This window comes from Erpetoichthys calabaricus, chromosome 2 (genome assembly GCF_900747795.2).
Source record: "Erpetoichthys calabaricus chromosome 2, fErpCal1.3, whole genome shotgun sequence".
In the NCBI taxonomy this organism is placed as follows: Eukaryota; Metazoa; Chordata; class Cladistia; order Polypteriformes; family Polypteridae; genus Erpetoichthys; species Erpetoichthys calabaricus.
In genome coordinates, this window is record NC_041395.2 from 289,759,649 (window position 1) to 289,778,373 (window position 18,725).

Sequence of the window (18,725 nt, forward strand, 5' to 3'; positions counted from 1 at the left end):
ATGTTACTTGGAAGACGAGACAAATCTGGAGCTCTCTGGCAAATCACATCAGCTCTATGTCCAAGTCAAGTCAAGTGGGGAAGCATGCACTGGTACAGTGAGTTGCCGCACCCACCACACGACGAAACAACTCGGGATCCCAGTTGGCAACCCCCCCAGGCAGACACACGGTCCAGTCCCACCCTCTGGAATTGACCCTCTATCTGCCGTAGCCAGGTGTTACGTGGTCGACCCCATGGCCTGGTCCAACCACTCGGGTCCCCAACAATGAGGATCTTACGAGCCGAATCACCCTCGGGGAAACGCGCCACATGGCCATGTGCTGTAACTGACGCTCCCTCACAATGCAGGTAACGGGAATCCATGAGCAACCGCTCATTCGACACAAAGTCAAACCAACGATACCCAAGGATTTTCCGGAGAGACACAGTACCAAAGGAGTCCAGTCTTCGTCTCAGGTCATTAGATAGCCTCCATGTCTCACAACCATATAGCAAGACAGGAAGCACCAGAGCTCTAAAGACTTGGACCTTCGTCCTTTTCCATAGATATCAGGAGCACCACACACCCCTTTCCAGCGACCTCATGACACCCATGCTCTCCCAATCCATCTACTGACTTCATAGGAAGAGTCACCAGACACATGAATGTCACTGCCAAGGTAAGTAAACCTCTCGACAAGGTTGACACTCTCTCCGCAGACAGACACACTGCTGATGGCTGTGCCCAAGAGGTCATTAAAGGCCTGGTAGTGGCCACAGATGAAAAAATTCAGCTTTCAAAGAAAAGAACAGCAGACCTACTATGAGACATGGAGGAAGCTCAGTTATGTTTTGAGGCTGCTTTTCTGCATCTGGTACCTGGTGCCTTGAGTCTGTGTAGGGAACAATGAAATCTCGGATAATCAAGTCATTCTGGACCGAAATGTACAGTCCAGGATCAGAAAGCTCAGTCACAGGTCATGGATACTCCAACAGGATAACGAGCCAAAACTCACAGCGATAAACACCCAAGAATGGTGAAGAACAAAACATTGGAACTGAAACATACAGTCTGGAGAAGACCCCCTTCAAACCGGACACAGCTTGGAGCAGTTTGCTCAGGACCTTTTGACAGATGCAGAAGTCATACTGAGAGCTTCAGGAATCGCTCATTTGCAGTTATTACCTCTAAAGGTTGTGCAACAAAATATTAGATTAATCGCTTGTGTCTGTGCGGTTTTCATTTGTTATTATTTGAAATATTCTGTTGAATCAAAACTCTAAAGCAATGTCTGATTTTTGTTAGATATGAAATAAACACTGCGGTGGGTTGGCACCCTGCCCGGGATTGGTTCCTGCCTTGTGCCCTGTGTTGGCTGGGATTGGCTCCACCAGACCTCCGTGACCCTGTAATTAGGATTCAGCAGGTTGGAAAATGGATGGATGGATGAAATAAACAATGATGGGTTCCAATTACTTCTGTCAGTTTCACGTTATTTCACAGAAAACTGTGGGTTCTTTTTTTGTGAGGGGTACCAACAAATCTATTTTCGTGGACATCTCCCAATTTCGTGAATTTCTTTTTTGATGCACTCACTTTCCAAGGTTGACCACTGTGTTTCTGGTCCTCAACCTTGCCCATTTGTTTGTTCTGTTTGGACAACACATCAGTAAACACTTGTCTGCTTGGAAGAGACCGTGATGATGTGGGATGACTACTTTGTGTCCCGTCTCGATGCTCACTTTTGTTGTGGCGCAAGTTCTGCAGGTTAAACTACGACATCTACTGTGCCTTCCCCTTTTTTTGGTCGGGTTGTCTCTTGCCAGGTTTTATTCCCTCTGTTTAGTTAATCACTGTGGTTCAGCCCTCACTTGATGTCACTGATCACGAGCACCTTTTTGTCATACCTGCTTGATGAAGCGCTGGGCTGTACGCCTACAAAGATCTCACGTTTCTGAACCGGGAAGTGCTCTGTTACTATGTTAGTTTGTCTTCATATGGACATGCAAATATCTCGTTGGATTGGGTCACTTTTTTGGAACTCTAAAATACGCACTTTCTATTAATGCATTAATTGGGAAGACGTAAAAGTAACAAACTGTCTGAGACAAAGATTTTAGTGAACTATCTAAAGCACCAAAGTGCTATATATGTAATTATTCAGTATATTTATGTATATACTGTCACCCATGCGCATCAGAGGGTTGTCTTCTGGGCTTGTCAGAGGTAAGTACTACCACCCTGGGACACGAGGGGGCATTGTCGCGGACTGTCTGGCCTCCTGTCTCACCCACAGCTCAGAGAAGACGCCCAATGAGGCCAGCTGGCTCTGCCCTTTCCGGTCCAAGGACTAGAAGAGCAGTGCGCTCCCAGAAGGAGGCGTCTCATTTGGGTACGAGCAACCCGCCAGTGGAGCTCCAGCCGGAGGCCTCTGCAGAGCCGTATCACTTTAGCCAGCAGCGGACACTGTTTTGGTCTGTTTTGCACCTGCTAGTTTTAGGTTGCAATTGTTGTTTCAATAAACAGGATGACGTCCCAACACGGCACTTGGACTTGTGTAGTCCTCTCGGTCGGCAACGATATGTATACTGATTACCATTAGCCTCCCAAACAGTAAAACAGTAACAGACTCACTCTGAATGATGTAAAAAAATTTACTTCTGAAGGTTGTCAAAACCTTTTTATGGGAACATAACTTTACCAAACATTATGAAGATAAAGATTTTTTCTGTAAACATTTAATTACAAATAATTGAGGTGGTAAGTCTAAGCACACAGATGTATCTGGCATCTGGAGTATAACATTTGAGTAGAAATATATTGTAGACAATTAAGGAAAAAAAACTTTTGATTACAAAGGTCAAGTTAAAGTTTAAAAAGTAACAAATGGCAGGATAAATACAAGAGGTGCTTTACTTCCAAAACAGTGTAAACACTCATCTGGAATACTCCAAAAAATGCTGTAAACGGCGTCCAGATTGGCATTTGGTCCTGGTGACTCTCTTCATTTTTACCGCTGAAATATCCTGAGACAAAGAGAATCCGTCGAACGTTTAGAGAATGAAACTGACAGCATTACTGGAGCTTCTGTGCCAGAAGTTATTCAAGAATAAAGTTACAGCAATACTTGACAATGCTACACTGGAAATCATAAAAAGCATTTCTACGTACTGTTAAAAATGCTTTTAAGATAGAGGCAGGGAATCTGAAGAGTTTAAAACACAAAACTACAGTTCTGTTACGCTGTGCTAAGGATAGACTTTCAATATGGAACACATTAAATTAGAAAATTAGTAAAGTGCTGTCAATGGATATGTCCAATGCTGTAAAGAGAAACTGCAGAAAACACCTTTACATATTTCAGGGAATCTTTACATTCATACAAAAATATTTAAATAAGAACCATTTGGCACACACATACAGGAATGTTCTTTGTTACATTTGACAACACAGCTGAAATACTCGCAGCCATTCATGATACAGACGACGGTGTGGTAAGGAGCAACTTTACAGAGAAATACAGCTTTTGAGTTTCACTTCTCTTCAGTAATAATTAAAAATATGGTCTGAGCCCACAATTTGTTATTATAAATATCAACATATTTACAGCATGTATAAAAAATAAGGCAGGCTTAGCTGTTGGTCCTTTTTACTCTCTTTCCAACTGACTGATTTCCTGGACTTGCGGAGGAATGCTCACACTGCTTTTACCTGAACAGAACTACCCCAAGATGCATTTTGTCTTTGCGATTTCACATTCTGTAGTCGTTTTCCATGAAGAGTGAACTGAGACCACGCTAGCAGTTGCAATAACGCACAAGTGATCGGGACAAAAATGAGCAGGTAAAAGCAGCCCTGGCGGAGAGTGGTAATCCAAGCAGGGTTGGAAATTTCTCGGGTTGTAACCACCTCTTGGAGAGGATCTCGCTGGAAAATGTCATAACCTGCAAGTGAAGAGAATAAAGTAACTGTGGCACAGCTTAAAACAGAGCCCATTTATCAACCAAAGGTGTTCAGGTATGTTATCATGGGGAACATTACTTGCATTATACTAAAATTCATTTCACTCGAAGTTTGCATATTATACAGCTCCAGTTAGGGCAGTGGAATTTTTTTTATAAAGTGGTTAAACTATAACACTTTAAATTACTATACCAGTAATACTCTAACTGGATAGAGTATAGGATTCAAGTTTAAGTTGCCAATTTGGTTTTCGACCAAAAATATCATTTTAATATAGTTTGATTATAAATAGAGATAAATGATTGTGTATCGATATTATCAATTAGTTATGACGAGAAACAAAAAGATATGATATTTGAGAAATATTGTGCAACTGGAAGTGGTCCTAATGACCTTTTTCTCCATTTCTGTATACGAGAAAGTCAAGGGGAGCACACTCCCGATTTTTTATTTAAACAATCTTTCCTGTCCATATTTAAATACTGTTTATCTTTTATCACTAATAAGAGAAGCAGTATAGTTCCCCTCGACCTCTAATCAATAATCATGCAGCTGGCTAACAGTAAGTGGCCAGTAACCAAAGAATGCAAGTGTACAGCCCACCCTGAACTGGACTCTGGACCCCAACCATAAATTTTAATGTCTACATTTAAAAGTGTGGTTTGTAACTGAAGACAACCGAGCATAAAAATACAATGTAGTATAGAAAAGACTTATCAAGTTCCTTAAAATACTTATATTATTACTAGCTGTGTTACCCACCCATCTAAGACGGGTTTAAATCTAAGTAACCAACATAGACCTCACGTTTCTTATGTCCATTTGATCTGTTATAATAATAAACACCCAATCCCTTTCCCTCATGGAGGCCTTTTAATCTTCGGATGGAGCTGTCCGTTTTCGCCTCCTCCTTTCAGGGTGATTTGTTCAACTGGTCACTCTTACAGTCCAGGTGTTTTGCTGGGAATATGCGGTGGTGGGCTGCCACTGCCACATTGGCTAGGTTTAGCAACTCTAGGCTAGTTGTGTTGGGGCTTTGGTTTCCTGATGTGCACGCAAAGTTAACAGTCACTAACATTATAGGCTGATAAGAGCTACTTTCTTATTTTCAAACCCTTATTTGAATTTTTTATTATCATTTTTTTAACCTTCTTCTTCATGTTTTGCTTATTTATCAATTGTTCTTCCTTACCCTAGCAATCAGACAGACAGACAGACACTTGTCATTTTATTAAAGAGGGTACTATTTTAGGAGGAACTTCAGCAATTCATATTCAGACCCCATCTTTTGGAATAAACCATTAAATGCAGTGGGCCAAGCCTGGTGTGGCTATAATGTGCACTAAGCAGTTGCGTGACTTCTGATAAAGACAAGGCCAAGGGACAAGTGTCAGTTACTGGAGAAAATATTATGGGTGGTTTCCGGCTTTTGGCATCCTAACATTATGGCATCTCATGCTACCAACAGCAACAGAGAGGGTAAGACAACACTTTCATTATTGCCTCTCTCTCTTTTGTAAGCTGTAACAAGTTAAAAGTAATTAGCATGGAGTAAGAGACAGGACACTTGCAAGTAAGAAATGTGGAGGGCGCTAGTATGTGTGTCACTTGTTACGTCCACGGCTACTGTATTGTATTTACTTTACGTGCTGTGACTTGTACGTCTTTAAGAATTAAGCTTTCCAAACTCTGTTTTATTTATGTCCCTAGATTCTGTAGAAGATACTGAGGCAGAGGTGCACCCGTATTGTTTCATAATGCCTTAATTAAGTGCTACAAGCTCCCTGAGTAACAGGAAATGAAAATTTATAAGAAAACTATTTGAAGAAAAAAAAAATATATTCTTTGATATGGAGTGAAAATAAGAATTTGAAATGTGTGTTTTTAAATGGAAGCATTTTAGATGCAAAAAAATGGACTACATGTGAAGATGTGCAATTATCATATTGACTAGTTGTGCTACCTGTTAAAGGCAGGTTGAAACTGAAGTAATCAACAAAGGCCTCAGTGTTAACGTTTGCAGTGCAACATCTATTGGAAGGTATTTTGTAATGCATGAAGTAATAGCATGTACTGCATTGGTCATGCCAACAGACACTTATAGCTCTAAAACTCATTACCAGAAATATTTGTTATACACCACCTGTTGGCATGACAAATGCAATGCACACATCTCTGTTATATGCCATTTGGTATGTAATTTATAAAAACAGTGTTAATATTTGTAATGTGCTGCAAAGAGGAATGGGCGAAACTGGCCAAGGATAGGTGTGCCAAGCTTGTGGCATCATATTCAACAAGACTTGAGGCTGTAATTGCTGCCAAAGGTGCATTGACAAAGTATTGAGCAAAGGCTGTGAATACTTATGTACATGTGATTTCTCAGTTTTTTTATTTTTAATAAATTTGCAAAAACCTCAAGTAAACTTTTTCACGTTGTCATTATGGGTGTTGTGTGTAGAATTCTGAGGAAAAAAATGAATTTAATCCATTTTGGAATAAGGCTGTAACATAACAAAATGTGGAAAAAGTGATGCGCTGTGAATACTTTCCGGATGCACTGTAAAAATGCAAACAAGCATCAGCACTGCTCAGAGATCGTGAACAATATGCCTAGTCATTGTCTGCAAGAAGGACAACTACAACATCAAGAAATGTGACAGATATAATCTGTGCATAGCCTAAAACTCTTACTAAGTCACATTACACAAATTTTCCAGCAATTTTCTGACAGAGGCTTCATTAACATGATCTTAGCTAGTCAGAGGCAGTCACAATGCTCTTCCGTGATCACCAGTGTGACATACCCAGAGACTCACTTCAAGTAGTCGGCAACTTGCCCCGTCAAAATCAGACTGCTCTGATTTTATCTTAAGTCTTAAGGGTGAACTTTGTGTTCTTGAGAGCTGAAAACCAATGAAAACTGCCCAGCTGGAAGTATAATGCATTTAACACAGAGGAGAGGAAAATGAAATATGAGTGTTTTAGATGGTTGTCTGTCTGATACCTCATGTTTTACACACCACGACAGAATGACAGTAAAGGCCATGCCTATAAACCTTTTTTACAGCACCGACTGTGAGACTGCATGTCATTGGCTGTCACAAAAAGGAGTGAACATGTGATTCTTTGGAAATGTGAAACTGAGCTGGAACGTTGCCGTGCCATAGTGTAATTTGACACGCCCAGTTATTTAGTTGTACAATTTGACATGTTACGACAATGACAGCATCAGAAACTGCAGTCATCAAGGTTGACATCCCTTCCAATTAGAAGTTGTGTAACATGACATCGACTTTACTCTGTACAGGTGAATTCTAGCACTACTGCATAACACATACAAAGCAAAAGAGCCATTGCAGCCAACAGATGTTGCACAGAGTTAGGAAGAGTACATACACAAGGACTCTAAATATAGCAGTTTATGAATTACATAAATATGAAACAGCTTCCAAAAGATATTCCATTCAGACATTTCAGATCCTTTGATTGTAACGACACAGCACCAGCAGTGAAAAGGGGAGTTTGAAAGAGGAGGAAACAATAAAAAACAAGGGGGAACGAAAGGGGGGGAAATGAGGAAAAAAAAAAGTGTCAAAAACAAATAGGATGCATACATTGTATTACAACACGGCACCTTATTTACAAATAATCACAAATTTTACAGCTATAGTCACTTTTTATTTTACCATTAATATCCCCAAGGTCTAATATATTTAGCAATTAGATTAAATCCAGAGAAAAAGTCACAAAATATATCAAATCTGCAAATTTCACCATGTGTGTGAAGTTCATTAGTTATTGTGGAATGAATAGTAAGAAAAAAAATTGTTTCAAAATTTACTCCATCAACCATCCTTAAACTATAAAGTGGTATATAAATAGTGATTGTGATTTTCTAAATGAATTATAACTCTAAATGTTTGTGTGTAATCCGTGTGTATACCAATAAGGATACTAAAGACAAGTAATTTTATTACAACTGATAGTACTCGTCGGCTTTCTTTGATTAATCAGATTTTACTTTGGTCTAATTTGGCAATATGGATGACACAACAAAACCCCCCCTAATTGCAATGGTTTTATAACAGTGCTAGGGACAGTATTCACAACTATTCAGCTGTAAACCTACCTGTATATACATAGAGGAGCCATGTTCCTATCAGTGGTGCAAAGGTTTGGCCTGGCTTGGTAACCAAAGCCACCATGCCAAAGAGTAGTGCTGAAGCTGCTTGCTGTCTGTGATTGACCACAAAATCTTCATCGACTAGATCTGTAATTACCAGATTCAGAAGTTTGCAAGTACCCTCAGTAAAAACACGGTTACTGCCAAAATGAGAGAGAAAGAACATTATTTATATGTTTAATAACCTGGGCATTCTATTGTGAAAACTAGTATTAAGTGCAAAAAAAGCTGTAATATAGGACACTGGTCTAAAAGACACCGTTTAAATTGATAGATTTCCCTAATAAATGCTATCTGTTAATAATAATAATGCATTACTGGTGTACTGTATGTATCTGTACCATGAGGTGCTACTTGCTGCATGATTTTTAAATCTGATTTCTGTTATTTCCTGAGAGATTTCTTTAGAAAAAGAATTATACATATGACATGGGCTTTAGTATGGAACTCAATTTAGAAAAGTCTGGAAAACCTTCCTTAAATTAACTTTGAGCAATAATAAAAATTAAAAAAAAAATCATGAAATACCCCTAGGATACAGGATGAGATATTAAAAAAATAAATAAATAAATAACACAACCTACCTGGCTATAAATATACACAATATATAAATCTGGTCTGGTCCTGCTAGTAGCATGATGACACTGAGCATAAGTTTGAGGAAGAAGAGCCAGCGAATTACTATGTAGACACCATAACGACGGCACAGCGTGAGAAAATACAGATTGTTTAAATGAGGAGCAATGTACGAGATACCTGTAGGGGGAGGAACAAAAATATAATATAATATATATATATATATATATATATATATAAAGGTAGAATTTCACTATTAATGTAGTTTGCTTTAACATCATAGATTGATCTATGAGTCATACAAGAGTAGCTGCAATAGTTATTTGCTCTTAACCCACAAACACGTTTATTTCAAAATTATACTGCACACTCAACTTTGTTGTTTTAAAAATACACACACACACTTAGAATCAAATAATTTAAAGTATTTATGTAAACCCACACTCCCCAACTCAAGTTGTTAAACACTTTGGGACTTAGTTTACTATAAAAAAAACAAAAAAAAAAAAAAACAAAGTACAGTGAAACCTCACTTTGCGAGCATAATTCGTTCCAGAAACGTGCTCGTAGTCCAAAGCACTCGTATATCAAAGTGAATTTCCCCATAAGAAATAATGGAAACTCAGATGATTTGTTCCACAACCCAAAACTATTCATATAAAAATAATTAATACAAAATATAAAGTAAAAATACATAAAACAAATTAACCTGCACTTTACCTTTGAAAAGAACCATGGCTGGTGTGAGTGAGTTTCTAAACTCTTGTGGGATTCCACCCAACGGGACGACACGCGGAAGAGCAACCCAAAGCAATCGTAGTCTCCCAGCGCTGTAGCAGTTCGCCGTAAAAGCGAATCCGAAAAGATTGTGGACATGCTATAAGCGCCTGCCGTCGATGGGTGATACAAGGAACAAGGAACATTATAAATACGCAGGGCCCTGCCTGACTGCTGTGTCTGTTTCAAGCTGAATAAAGCTGGTGTTGCTAAAGTATTGAGACTCAGCTTTGTGTTTTAGTGTGCAAGATGGGGACTCGCACGTCACAGTACACACGCGCGCGCGAGCGAACACACACACACACGAGCGCGTGTGTGCACACACACATACACACACACACGCACGCGAGCAACCACACACACATACACACACAAGCGCGAGCGAGCACAGTCACAATGCTAATGCTGTAGTAAACAGTATACACTCGTACGGATGTTTACTATGAGTGAAACACGCCAACTCAGACGGAAAATAGGAGACGATTGCCCACAATCCCGCAGCGAGAGAGAGAAGAACCATCAGCTCAGTTGTGATCACATGACGCTCAGCAAACAAAGAGTATACATACTACTTGTACTGCAAGACCTCACTCGTTTATCAAGTCAAAATTTATTAAAAATTTTTACTCGTCTTGCAAAACACTCGTAAACCAAGTTACTCACAAACCGAGGTTCCACTATAGTTATTTGTGTTTGAAAAACCAACAATGAATATATTATATATGCCCATACCAAGAAGAAAGGATCCTGTAGATGATGAAATTCTGTTCGACAGAAGGTGCTCCAGAAACAGAGGAAAGAAATTACTGTTGAAGTGGCAGTGAAATACCTGCAATAAAACAAATTGCAAATACAACTTGTCATTAAATGCAAAAAATGACCATGTATTATGACTAAGCCACAGTATAAACAACACGGTTTATAGTTTACTGGCACAAGATTACATTTTTGATCAAAAAATTACATACTATATTTTTAAATCAATATGAAAAGCAGATAACTATGTATATACTGTAAGCTATCATAAAGTAAAAATAGGCAAAATTAGCTCCTGAAGAATAAACAGGCTTTACAGGAATGAATTATGGCTGGATGATGCATTACCATTTGCAACTAAAATGATTTCTTTCTTTCCAAGATGCTGTAAATATCATAACCTATCTGTGTAGTAATGATAAAACGTGTTATCCAACAGTTGTCAACCATCATGTTCTTCCTTTGTGGGAAAAGTGAAGATTTTATCCAAAATTAACAATAGACTAATATGATTGTTTTTAGTCAAGGTTATTTGTGCTTGATGTCACATTTTCTCCATAGCTCAATAACACAGCCTTACCATCACCTATCTTAACGTTTAAGATGTTTGTGTTATAAGGTTAAAATGAAAAATGGACAGTCATCTTAGTGTAATTTATGTGTGTGTGTGTGTGTGTGTGTGTATGTATGTTCCAGCATCTCTTCTGAACGGCTGGAGCAATTTTCATGAAACTTGGTACACGTTTCTCAGTTTCCCTTCTGGTAGGGTGGGGGTAATCCTATGGTCTTGGATGCATGTTATCATCCAGTTGACACTAGGAACGACCACCAGAGGGAGAACTGGAGGTGACTGTCAGCATTCTTTATGTTTGAGCACCACTGCACCCCTGTTGCTTTTGAAATTAAATAGAGTTGGCCGGTTCCAAGCATCAACTGGATGATAACATACATACAAGACCGCATGACAAGCACATTAGTGAGTCTCCATTGTTTGTTAATTTTTTTTTATTTTTAAAGTGTTTTTTTTTTTTTTTCAAATTATATTTTTCTCAAACAATGAGAAAAAAAACAACACTTTATTTTCCTCCCAGTCAACACTGGGTATTTCAGCTAATTATATATATAGCAATTGAATTCCCCTATGAAGACCTGTTGTTCAAGTCATGTTGAAATAAGGGAGGGTGGTCCAGCTGAAATCTTTTAATGTTGAAACATGTACTTTTGTTCTGTGACATTTTCAACAACTGCAATAGTGAGATTCAAGGGAAGGGAAATGAGTAAAAAGCTAACATCTGCTTGTAGTACCAAAAATGCCAAAATTCTGGTACGATTACATTTTAAAATGTGTTTTTTTGGTGCTTTTCCAGTACTGTTATACAATTCAGTCCTAGTGCCTATAGATCACCTATGTAAGAGACATCTATAACAAGCAGTTATTGTACCAAGGTGTTATGCAACAAGTACTAATCATGACTACTTTATTATACATACTATTGCTATGTCCCAAACATAATGGTGCCCCTAAATGTGGGTGACTATGTGTAAACACTGTTGGAATTTGTACTTGTTGAAACAAAATTTTGAGTATAAAAATACCTTTTAATAAAATCTGAGAACATTCACTTTAATTGCACGGGAATTGTTTTAATTACAAATTTAAAACGTGAAGCAAAATGGCAAATCAAGGACAAATGTGTCTTTGTCCCAAGCACTATGGAGAGCACTTTGACACTACCGACATCTCAAAGACAGTTGAATGAAGGAATTAATAACAGTTTACATGTTCATTTTAAGTATGGCTGTTCTCATTTGCTACAGTAAGCCATCTGTTTGACTGATATGGGAAATGCAGATAAAAGGACAACTACCCTAGGTTCTTGTCTATAAGCCGGACTCGTGTATAAGCCGGAGACCAAAAATCATACGAATTTTTTAAATAAAATCTTATCATAGATAAGCCGGACTCATGGATAAGCCGAACGTACTATAACCTATAACTAATAGAAGGGAGGGAGGTCAGTGGTCTCACTCGCACCCATTTAATTTCTTTAAGGGGGGACAGAGTGTGAGATATTGGCGTCTCTCTCACTCCCCGCATGGCGCGGTTGGAGCGCGTTCTTTCTGCTCTGGGCGTCGCCGAGTCAACACGCGCGCGCGTAGCGGTCATTTAAATTGTGATTTTATATGTAAGCATATTTAAATATATATCGCAGATTTTTTGCTGGTTCGTGGATTTCTGCGGACAATGGGTCTTTTAATTTCTGGTACATGCTTCCTCAGTTGGTTTGCCCAGTTGATTTCATACAAGGGACGCTATTGGCAGATGGCTGAGAAGCTAGATTGCTTACTTTTCTCTCTCTCTTGCGCTGACTATCTGTGATCCTGACGTATGGGGATTGAGCAGGGGGGCTGTTCGCACACCTAGACGATACGGACGCTCGTCTAAAAATGCTGAAAGATTATCTTCACGTTGCTATCTTTTGTGCAGCTTCCTGAAACGACATACTGCACAGTGCTTCGCATACTTAAAAGCTCGAAGGGCACGTATTGATTTTTGACTGAAAAACAAACTCTGTCTCTCTCTCTCTCTCCCTCCCTGCTCCTGACGGAGGGGGTGTGAGCTGCCGCCTTCAACAGCTTTGTGCCGCAGTGCTACTTAAAAGCCAAACAGCACCATTGATTTGTTTGCTAGAGATTGTTTTCTCTATCTATGTGACATTCTGTGCTCCTGACACGCACTCCTTTGAAGAGGAAGATATGTTTGCATTCTTTTAATTGTGAGACAGAACTGTCATCTCTGTCTTGTCATGGAGCACAGTTTAAACTTTTGAAAAAGAGACAAATGTTTGTTTGCAGTGTTTGAATAACGTTCCTGTCACTCTACAACCTCCTGTGTTTCTGCGCAAATCTGTGACCCAAGCATGACAATATAAAAATAACCATATAAACATATGGTTTCTACTTCGCGGATTTTCTTATTTCGTGGGTGGCTCTGGAACGCAACCCCCGCGATGGAGGAGGGTTTACTGTATAAGCCGATATTCTATTTTTTCATTTTCACAACTTTTTTCCTTAGATAAGCCGCGGCTTATAGACAAGAACTTAGGGTACTATAAATGTTACTATAAATATGTTTAGAAGAAGAAGTAATTTAACACCATGGATATATTTCTACCTTAGGTGCTTTGTTTATGCTCCCCACCCAGAAATTTGTTCTAGATTAGATGTTAATGCACAATGAAACATGTGACTTATGGAAATAACGGATGTCAGCTCAACATCTTGTTTTATATGGCAGTGTATTCTATTAAGTTGTAATTATAAATTATAATATATTTTTTGACAATTTGGAAAGAGCACCATAATTTAAGGAATATCTAAGATATTCACCATGTCTTGTTTACCTACAGTGAACTGCTTAATTAATGGATTACTCATACTTGTCAATTAATTTAAATATCCCATTAGTTTATTATTGTAAAATGTTACCAGCACTAAGTAACTTCTTATTTTTAAACATGTATTAAAATAAATTTTCACAGTTTAGTGGCATTTTGCTAATATAATTGTATTTAACAATGTACTTTTCATAAAACCAATAAAAAAGAGGTCTTGCTTTTAAAGTTAATAAAAATTGACCACTTAATTTAGCTTGAAAGTTTAAAATCCATCGAAAAGTAATGAGCTTAAGATGGACCAAATGCCACAGTGTAATGTAAAATCCTGAACTGGTACAAATGGGCACCAAAAAAAACCCCACAAAAATCAATTTTATAGTTAATGGTACTTACAAATGGAAAATCATGTTCGCAGCCTACAGTCCATGTGACCCCAAATTGATCAAAGTGGCCTGTACTGGACAATGAAAAAAATGCTACGCCATAGAAATAAATGCTGAAAAATTCTTACTTGCAGAAGATTCATGCAGACAAACCAGAGGAAATTCCTATGTCTTGAAAGCTGCTTTAGATATTCCCCAAGTGTTAAACTCTTCTCTTGACCCAATGCAGGCTGGTCTATATGTAACCTGAAAAAGACAGTCCAAGCATGAATATATTTAAAATACGATGACAAAGAAACTCTGGAATTTAAACCAATGCCAACAAGCTCATGCACACGTTTCTCTTAAGGTTGTATTCTATATTGATTACATGACGCACATGTAGCCTGTGATTTCTATAAGTAATTGCAGCAATCAATCTGATAAAACTGAAAACCATCTTCCATCTGCTTCACGACAAAGCCCCAGGAAATCAGGCACATGTTGCAAAGGCTACTCTGAAAAACCGTGGATTCCAAAAGATGCCATCAGGACCTATTCTAACAATGTTATTTCCATGACTCTGGCTATGCTAATGATGGAGATGTCACATTAGAAAAGCTGTTGCATGTGGATTACAAAACATTTTATTTGCATGGGAAGGCTTTGTGAACATTACAAGTTTATTAGTGCTCTTTGGGATTATGTTTCTTGCAATAGGTTAGGCTCAAATGTTTCTGAAGCATTTTATAGAATACAGTTATCTATAGTATTTGCTACACATGGCTCATTCCCATGTAGACAACACTGACAGTGCTGTGAAGATTATGTTTTTTGATTTCTTCATTGCCTTTAATACCATCCAGCCATGCCGGTTAAGGGGTAAACTCAAGAGATATGCAGCCTTTGGTGTCTTGGATAATGTACTAGACCAGGGGTCCTCAATCACGGTCCTGGAGGGCCGCAGTGGCTGCAGGTTTTTGCTCCAACCCAGTTGCTTAATAAGAAGCACTTATTGCTCAAGTAACACTTGTGGTTCACTTTAGTTGTCTCGCTCATTAAGATTTTGAACCTTTATTGCTTATTTTAGACTTAAACAGCTGTATTCTTGGTTTTTAATTGCTCCTAATTAGCAATAAGATGCAAGTGACAAAAGAGACCAGCATTTCTCCATTTAGCTTGTTTCCATTTACACCTGTGTGTATTTATCATGCACTAGTGGGTTTAATTAAATACTTGTAAGGAAAGTGAAGAGAAAAAAAGTGAAAGACTGAGAATTACGCATCCATTTTACCCTTCAAGTCAAATGATATCCTTAGAAAGGGGAAGAAAATCTAGGATATGAGAATTACCCGACATACATAGTAGAGTTAAAGCAGTAACAAGCCATGAAATTAAATTATTGGCAAGAATTACGTTCTAATTAAGCAGCCGGGTTAGAACAAAAACCTGCAGCCACTGCGGCCCTTCAGGACTGTGATTGAGGACCCCTGCACTAGACTGCCTGGCATACTGCTGTTTGTGAGACTCAAGGACTGCGATTCTGATATGGATGTGAACAACACTGATGGCCCACAAGGAACAGCACTGTCTAGTTTTTTTGTTTGCCCTTTATACCTGAGGAAATAAATAACCAGGTCATGTCACTTGCAGAAATTCTCTGATGATTCTACACTAATGGAATGTATTGACAAAGGGGATGAGACAGAGTATAAGAGGAGGAGAATTTCTCTGGTGAAAAATAATTGTTTGCAACATGAGCACAGCCAAAGAACTGGTTACTTTCACCACACCACAGATCCTCTGCAAATGGTCTTTATTTAGGGAGTGGTGGAGGAGAAGGAGGAGGAGGTGGTGCACTGCTACAAGTATTTGGGGTCCACATTAATGACTGGTTGGTCTGATTTCATAACCAAGAGGAATTATATATGAAAGGGCAGGGAGGACTCTTTTTTTTTCTTAGAAGATGCAGTTCCTTTAATGTTGGTAGTTACATCCTTTACATATTCTACAGCTCTGTGATATCCAGACTGAACTTCTAGTGTGTTGGGACAGTAACATCATTACAATAGTGGCTCGATGAACCAACAAGCTAATTAAGGAGGCAGGGTCAGTTATGGGACACTGGAGGTAATATTGAAGGTGAAAATAAAGGCAAAACTGATAGCCAATATGAATAATACTGCACATCCCCTTTCTAGCACACTGAGTTAAGTTATTTAGCAGAAGTCAGGATACACTACTGGGAAACATTCACACCTATGGAACTACCCGTTTATAATGTGACTGTGACTGATCTCTTACTTTTAGCATAGACAGAAATTTGAGGGGGTTGTTGTTGTTGATTATAATACTTCTTGATCTTCTGTAAAAAGCTCACTTTCCCCTTGAGCCATTAGTACCACAGTGGACATGTCCCAAAGGGGATGGAGAATGGTTCAATGCCCAGGACAGGACGCCGCAATAAAAAAAAAAAAAGGATGTATGGGCTTTCCAGCTGAGATGGAACAGGAAACTCAGGAGGCCAATATAATGGAAGGTCAGCAATGTTTGAATCCTTTACTTTCTGATAGACTGGGTGACAGTGTCCTTGGGCTTTGCCTGCAGGGTACACACAGGGCACGCTGGAAATTAGAGTTCTGAGATGCAACCCTATCGGGGTCCTTGGGTGCCACCTGAAGGTGCTGCAGTATGTATAATTCCAATTTAATAAGACTTTCGTCTGTACCAGTGGTGCTTCAGACGGACCACGTCCTAGTACTGGAAGCAGGTCTAAGATAAAGGCAGCTGTTTCGCCTTGCCCAAGCATTGAGAGGCAAAGGACAAAGCTCTTTGGAGGAGTGATAGGAGAGAGGAGAAACTATATGTCCATGTTTTGGTACTTTGATTGTGGTCACCTGTCTATTAAGGTACTGTGATGAATAAAATAGACAAATATTTGGACCCATGAATGTGTTGGGTGTGACTGTATCTGAGATTTGGTGCTCTGTGGCACCCCTGACTAGTTACTCTATCTAACGCATTAACACCACATTAGGTTTTTGCATGTGAATTATAATAAAGTGGTAGAATTGAACTGGTAATGACTTTTCTTTTAGTAGAATAAATGAAGATAAATGAGAGAAGGAATTCCAACACAGTATACCAAAGGATTACTTTAACTAGTTAAAAAAACAAAGACTGTCATGGTAAAAAAGTGTTGGAGATATTTCAAAACTATGGAAAAAATATGCACAAATGCTGATAGAATTTTAATATGAAGCTAGCCCAATGTTACCACTTTATCAGTACAAACACACACACACACAAGCACATCTGAAAACCATGTGTATTTAAATTCTGTATATTTTATACAGCATCTGAAGTCTCCAAATAAAGTGCTGATTCTCTTAATACTAACCTACAGTAACCAGTCTAAAAATCCATTTGGAAGAGATGTTTGCTCTTCGTATAGTGTAATAAAGATATGTGAAGTTAAATAACTAAGAATATTTAGGAATGTATTTTCTATAGCTACAGGATGCTTACTGAAAATCCCTGCTGCATTATTAAATGTTTTTATTTAACAAAGCTTTTCGAATACTAGGGTCAACATCATTAGAGGCATTATTAAAAATGTGCCAAATTTTGCCAGAGTGGGCAATTCCAAGTTCAAAAATAATTAGGTATATTTAGATAAACAGTTTTTTATTTTTGTTACAGTTATCAGTTAAAGGCAATTATTCCACGTTGATTAAATAACTAAATTTGCATCCAATGGCCTGAAAGAAAAATACTCTTTAAAAATGTCAGGATTATTATGGATAATTATATTATCTTTTTTGATAAACACTACAAGTGCAAATAAAAAATATTTAAATGATAATCCATTTAAACCATTATTTTGTTTGACCAAGTAAGTAAGTGCTTTGAGTATTGGAAAGGTGCTACATAAATGAAAATGATTATTATTATATATGAAGATGAATAATGTAAATGGTGATGTCACTATTTTATGTCACTCTAAAATGAACTACATGTAAGGAAGAAAAAAAAACATTAAAAAAAGGGAGGAAAAAAACAATACCGCAAAAACAAAGCAGATTAAATTAAGTACATAATGTGACATAACAAAAAAAACTGCAACTGAGACAAATGGCACAGAAATTTACATTAAGTACTCTAAGACAAAACATATGAAAATAAGATTAAGCAAAACATACTCTGTTAGCGCAGATCTCTCTTCTTGCTGTGCTCTAGCCTCTGACTGAAACCTTTGTCGCAACAACCAAGAAGCAATGCTGAATCCCAAGACAGACACAGCCGCCAAAGTTACACAGAAGATTCTGAATGAAAAAAAATTCTCTTTGTCCCAGAAAGAGTAGGACATGAAGACAGATAAAGAGCCAAAAGCACTGAAGAGAGAGCAATAGAAGTTCAGCTGGGTCCTCTCACTGGCCGAGACTGCAAGGTCTGCCAGCAAAGCATTATGGTTGAGGTCCACCATTGTAAGAAAGCCATCATATAGACATAAACAAATTATAAACTGGAAACCAGGTCGAGCCCAAGCAAGCCAAAATGCCAAAAAGGAAATGGCATAAAGAGGGCCATTTTTAGATAAAGACTTCAACCTCTTTAATACTACTTCTGGAGGGGATAGCTGTGTTGATGACCTGTAAAGAAAAAAGAAAGGTTTATAGACAAATGTTAGGTAAATCACTGCCACCAAAGATGTGGGCACTTTAA

The 18,725-nt window shown here is 38.3% G+C and overlaps 1 protein-coding gene across 1 annotated transcript in view; it reads right to left on the reverse strand.

Moving 5' to 3' along the window:
- Positions 1-2,618: 2,618 nt before the first annotated feature.
- mfsd13a (major facilitator superfamily domain containing 13A) overlaps positions 2,619-18,725 on the reverse strand; it is a 33,361-nt gene continuing 17,254 nt past the window's right edge. The window contains exons 4-9 of the mRNA XM_028795741.2: positions 18,203-18,652; positions 14,150-14,267; positions 10,217-10,313; positions 8,716-8,887; positions 8,078-8,271; positions 2,619-3,926 (exon numbers count right to left, since the gene is read on the reverse strand). Coding sequence (XP_028651574.1) covers positions 3,679-3,926; positions 8,078-8,271; positions 8,716-8,887; positions 10,217-10,313; positions 14,150-14,267; positions 18,203-18,652 — 1,279 coding nt within the window. The 3' untranslated portion in view covers positions 2,619-3,678. The remainder of the gene's footprint in view (positions 3,927-8,077; positions 8,272-8,715; positions 8,888-10,216; positions 10,314-14,149; positions 14,268-18,202; positions 18,653-18,725) is intronic.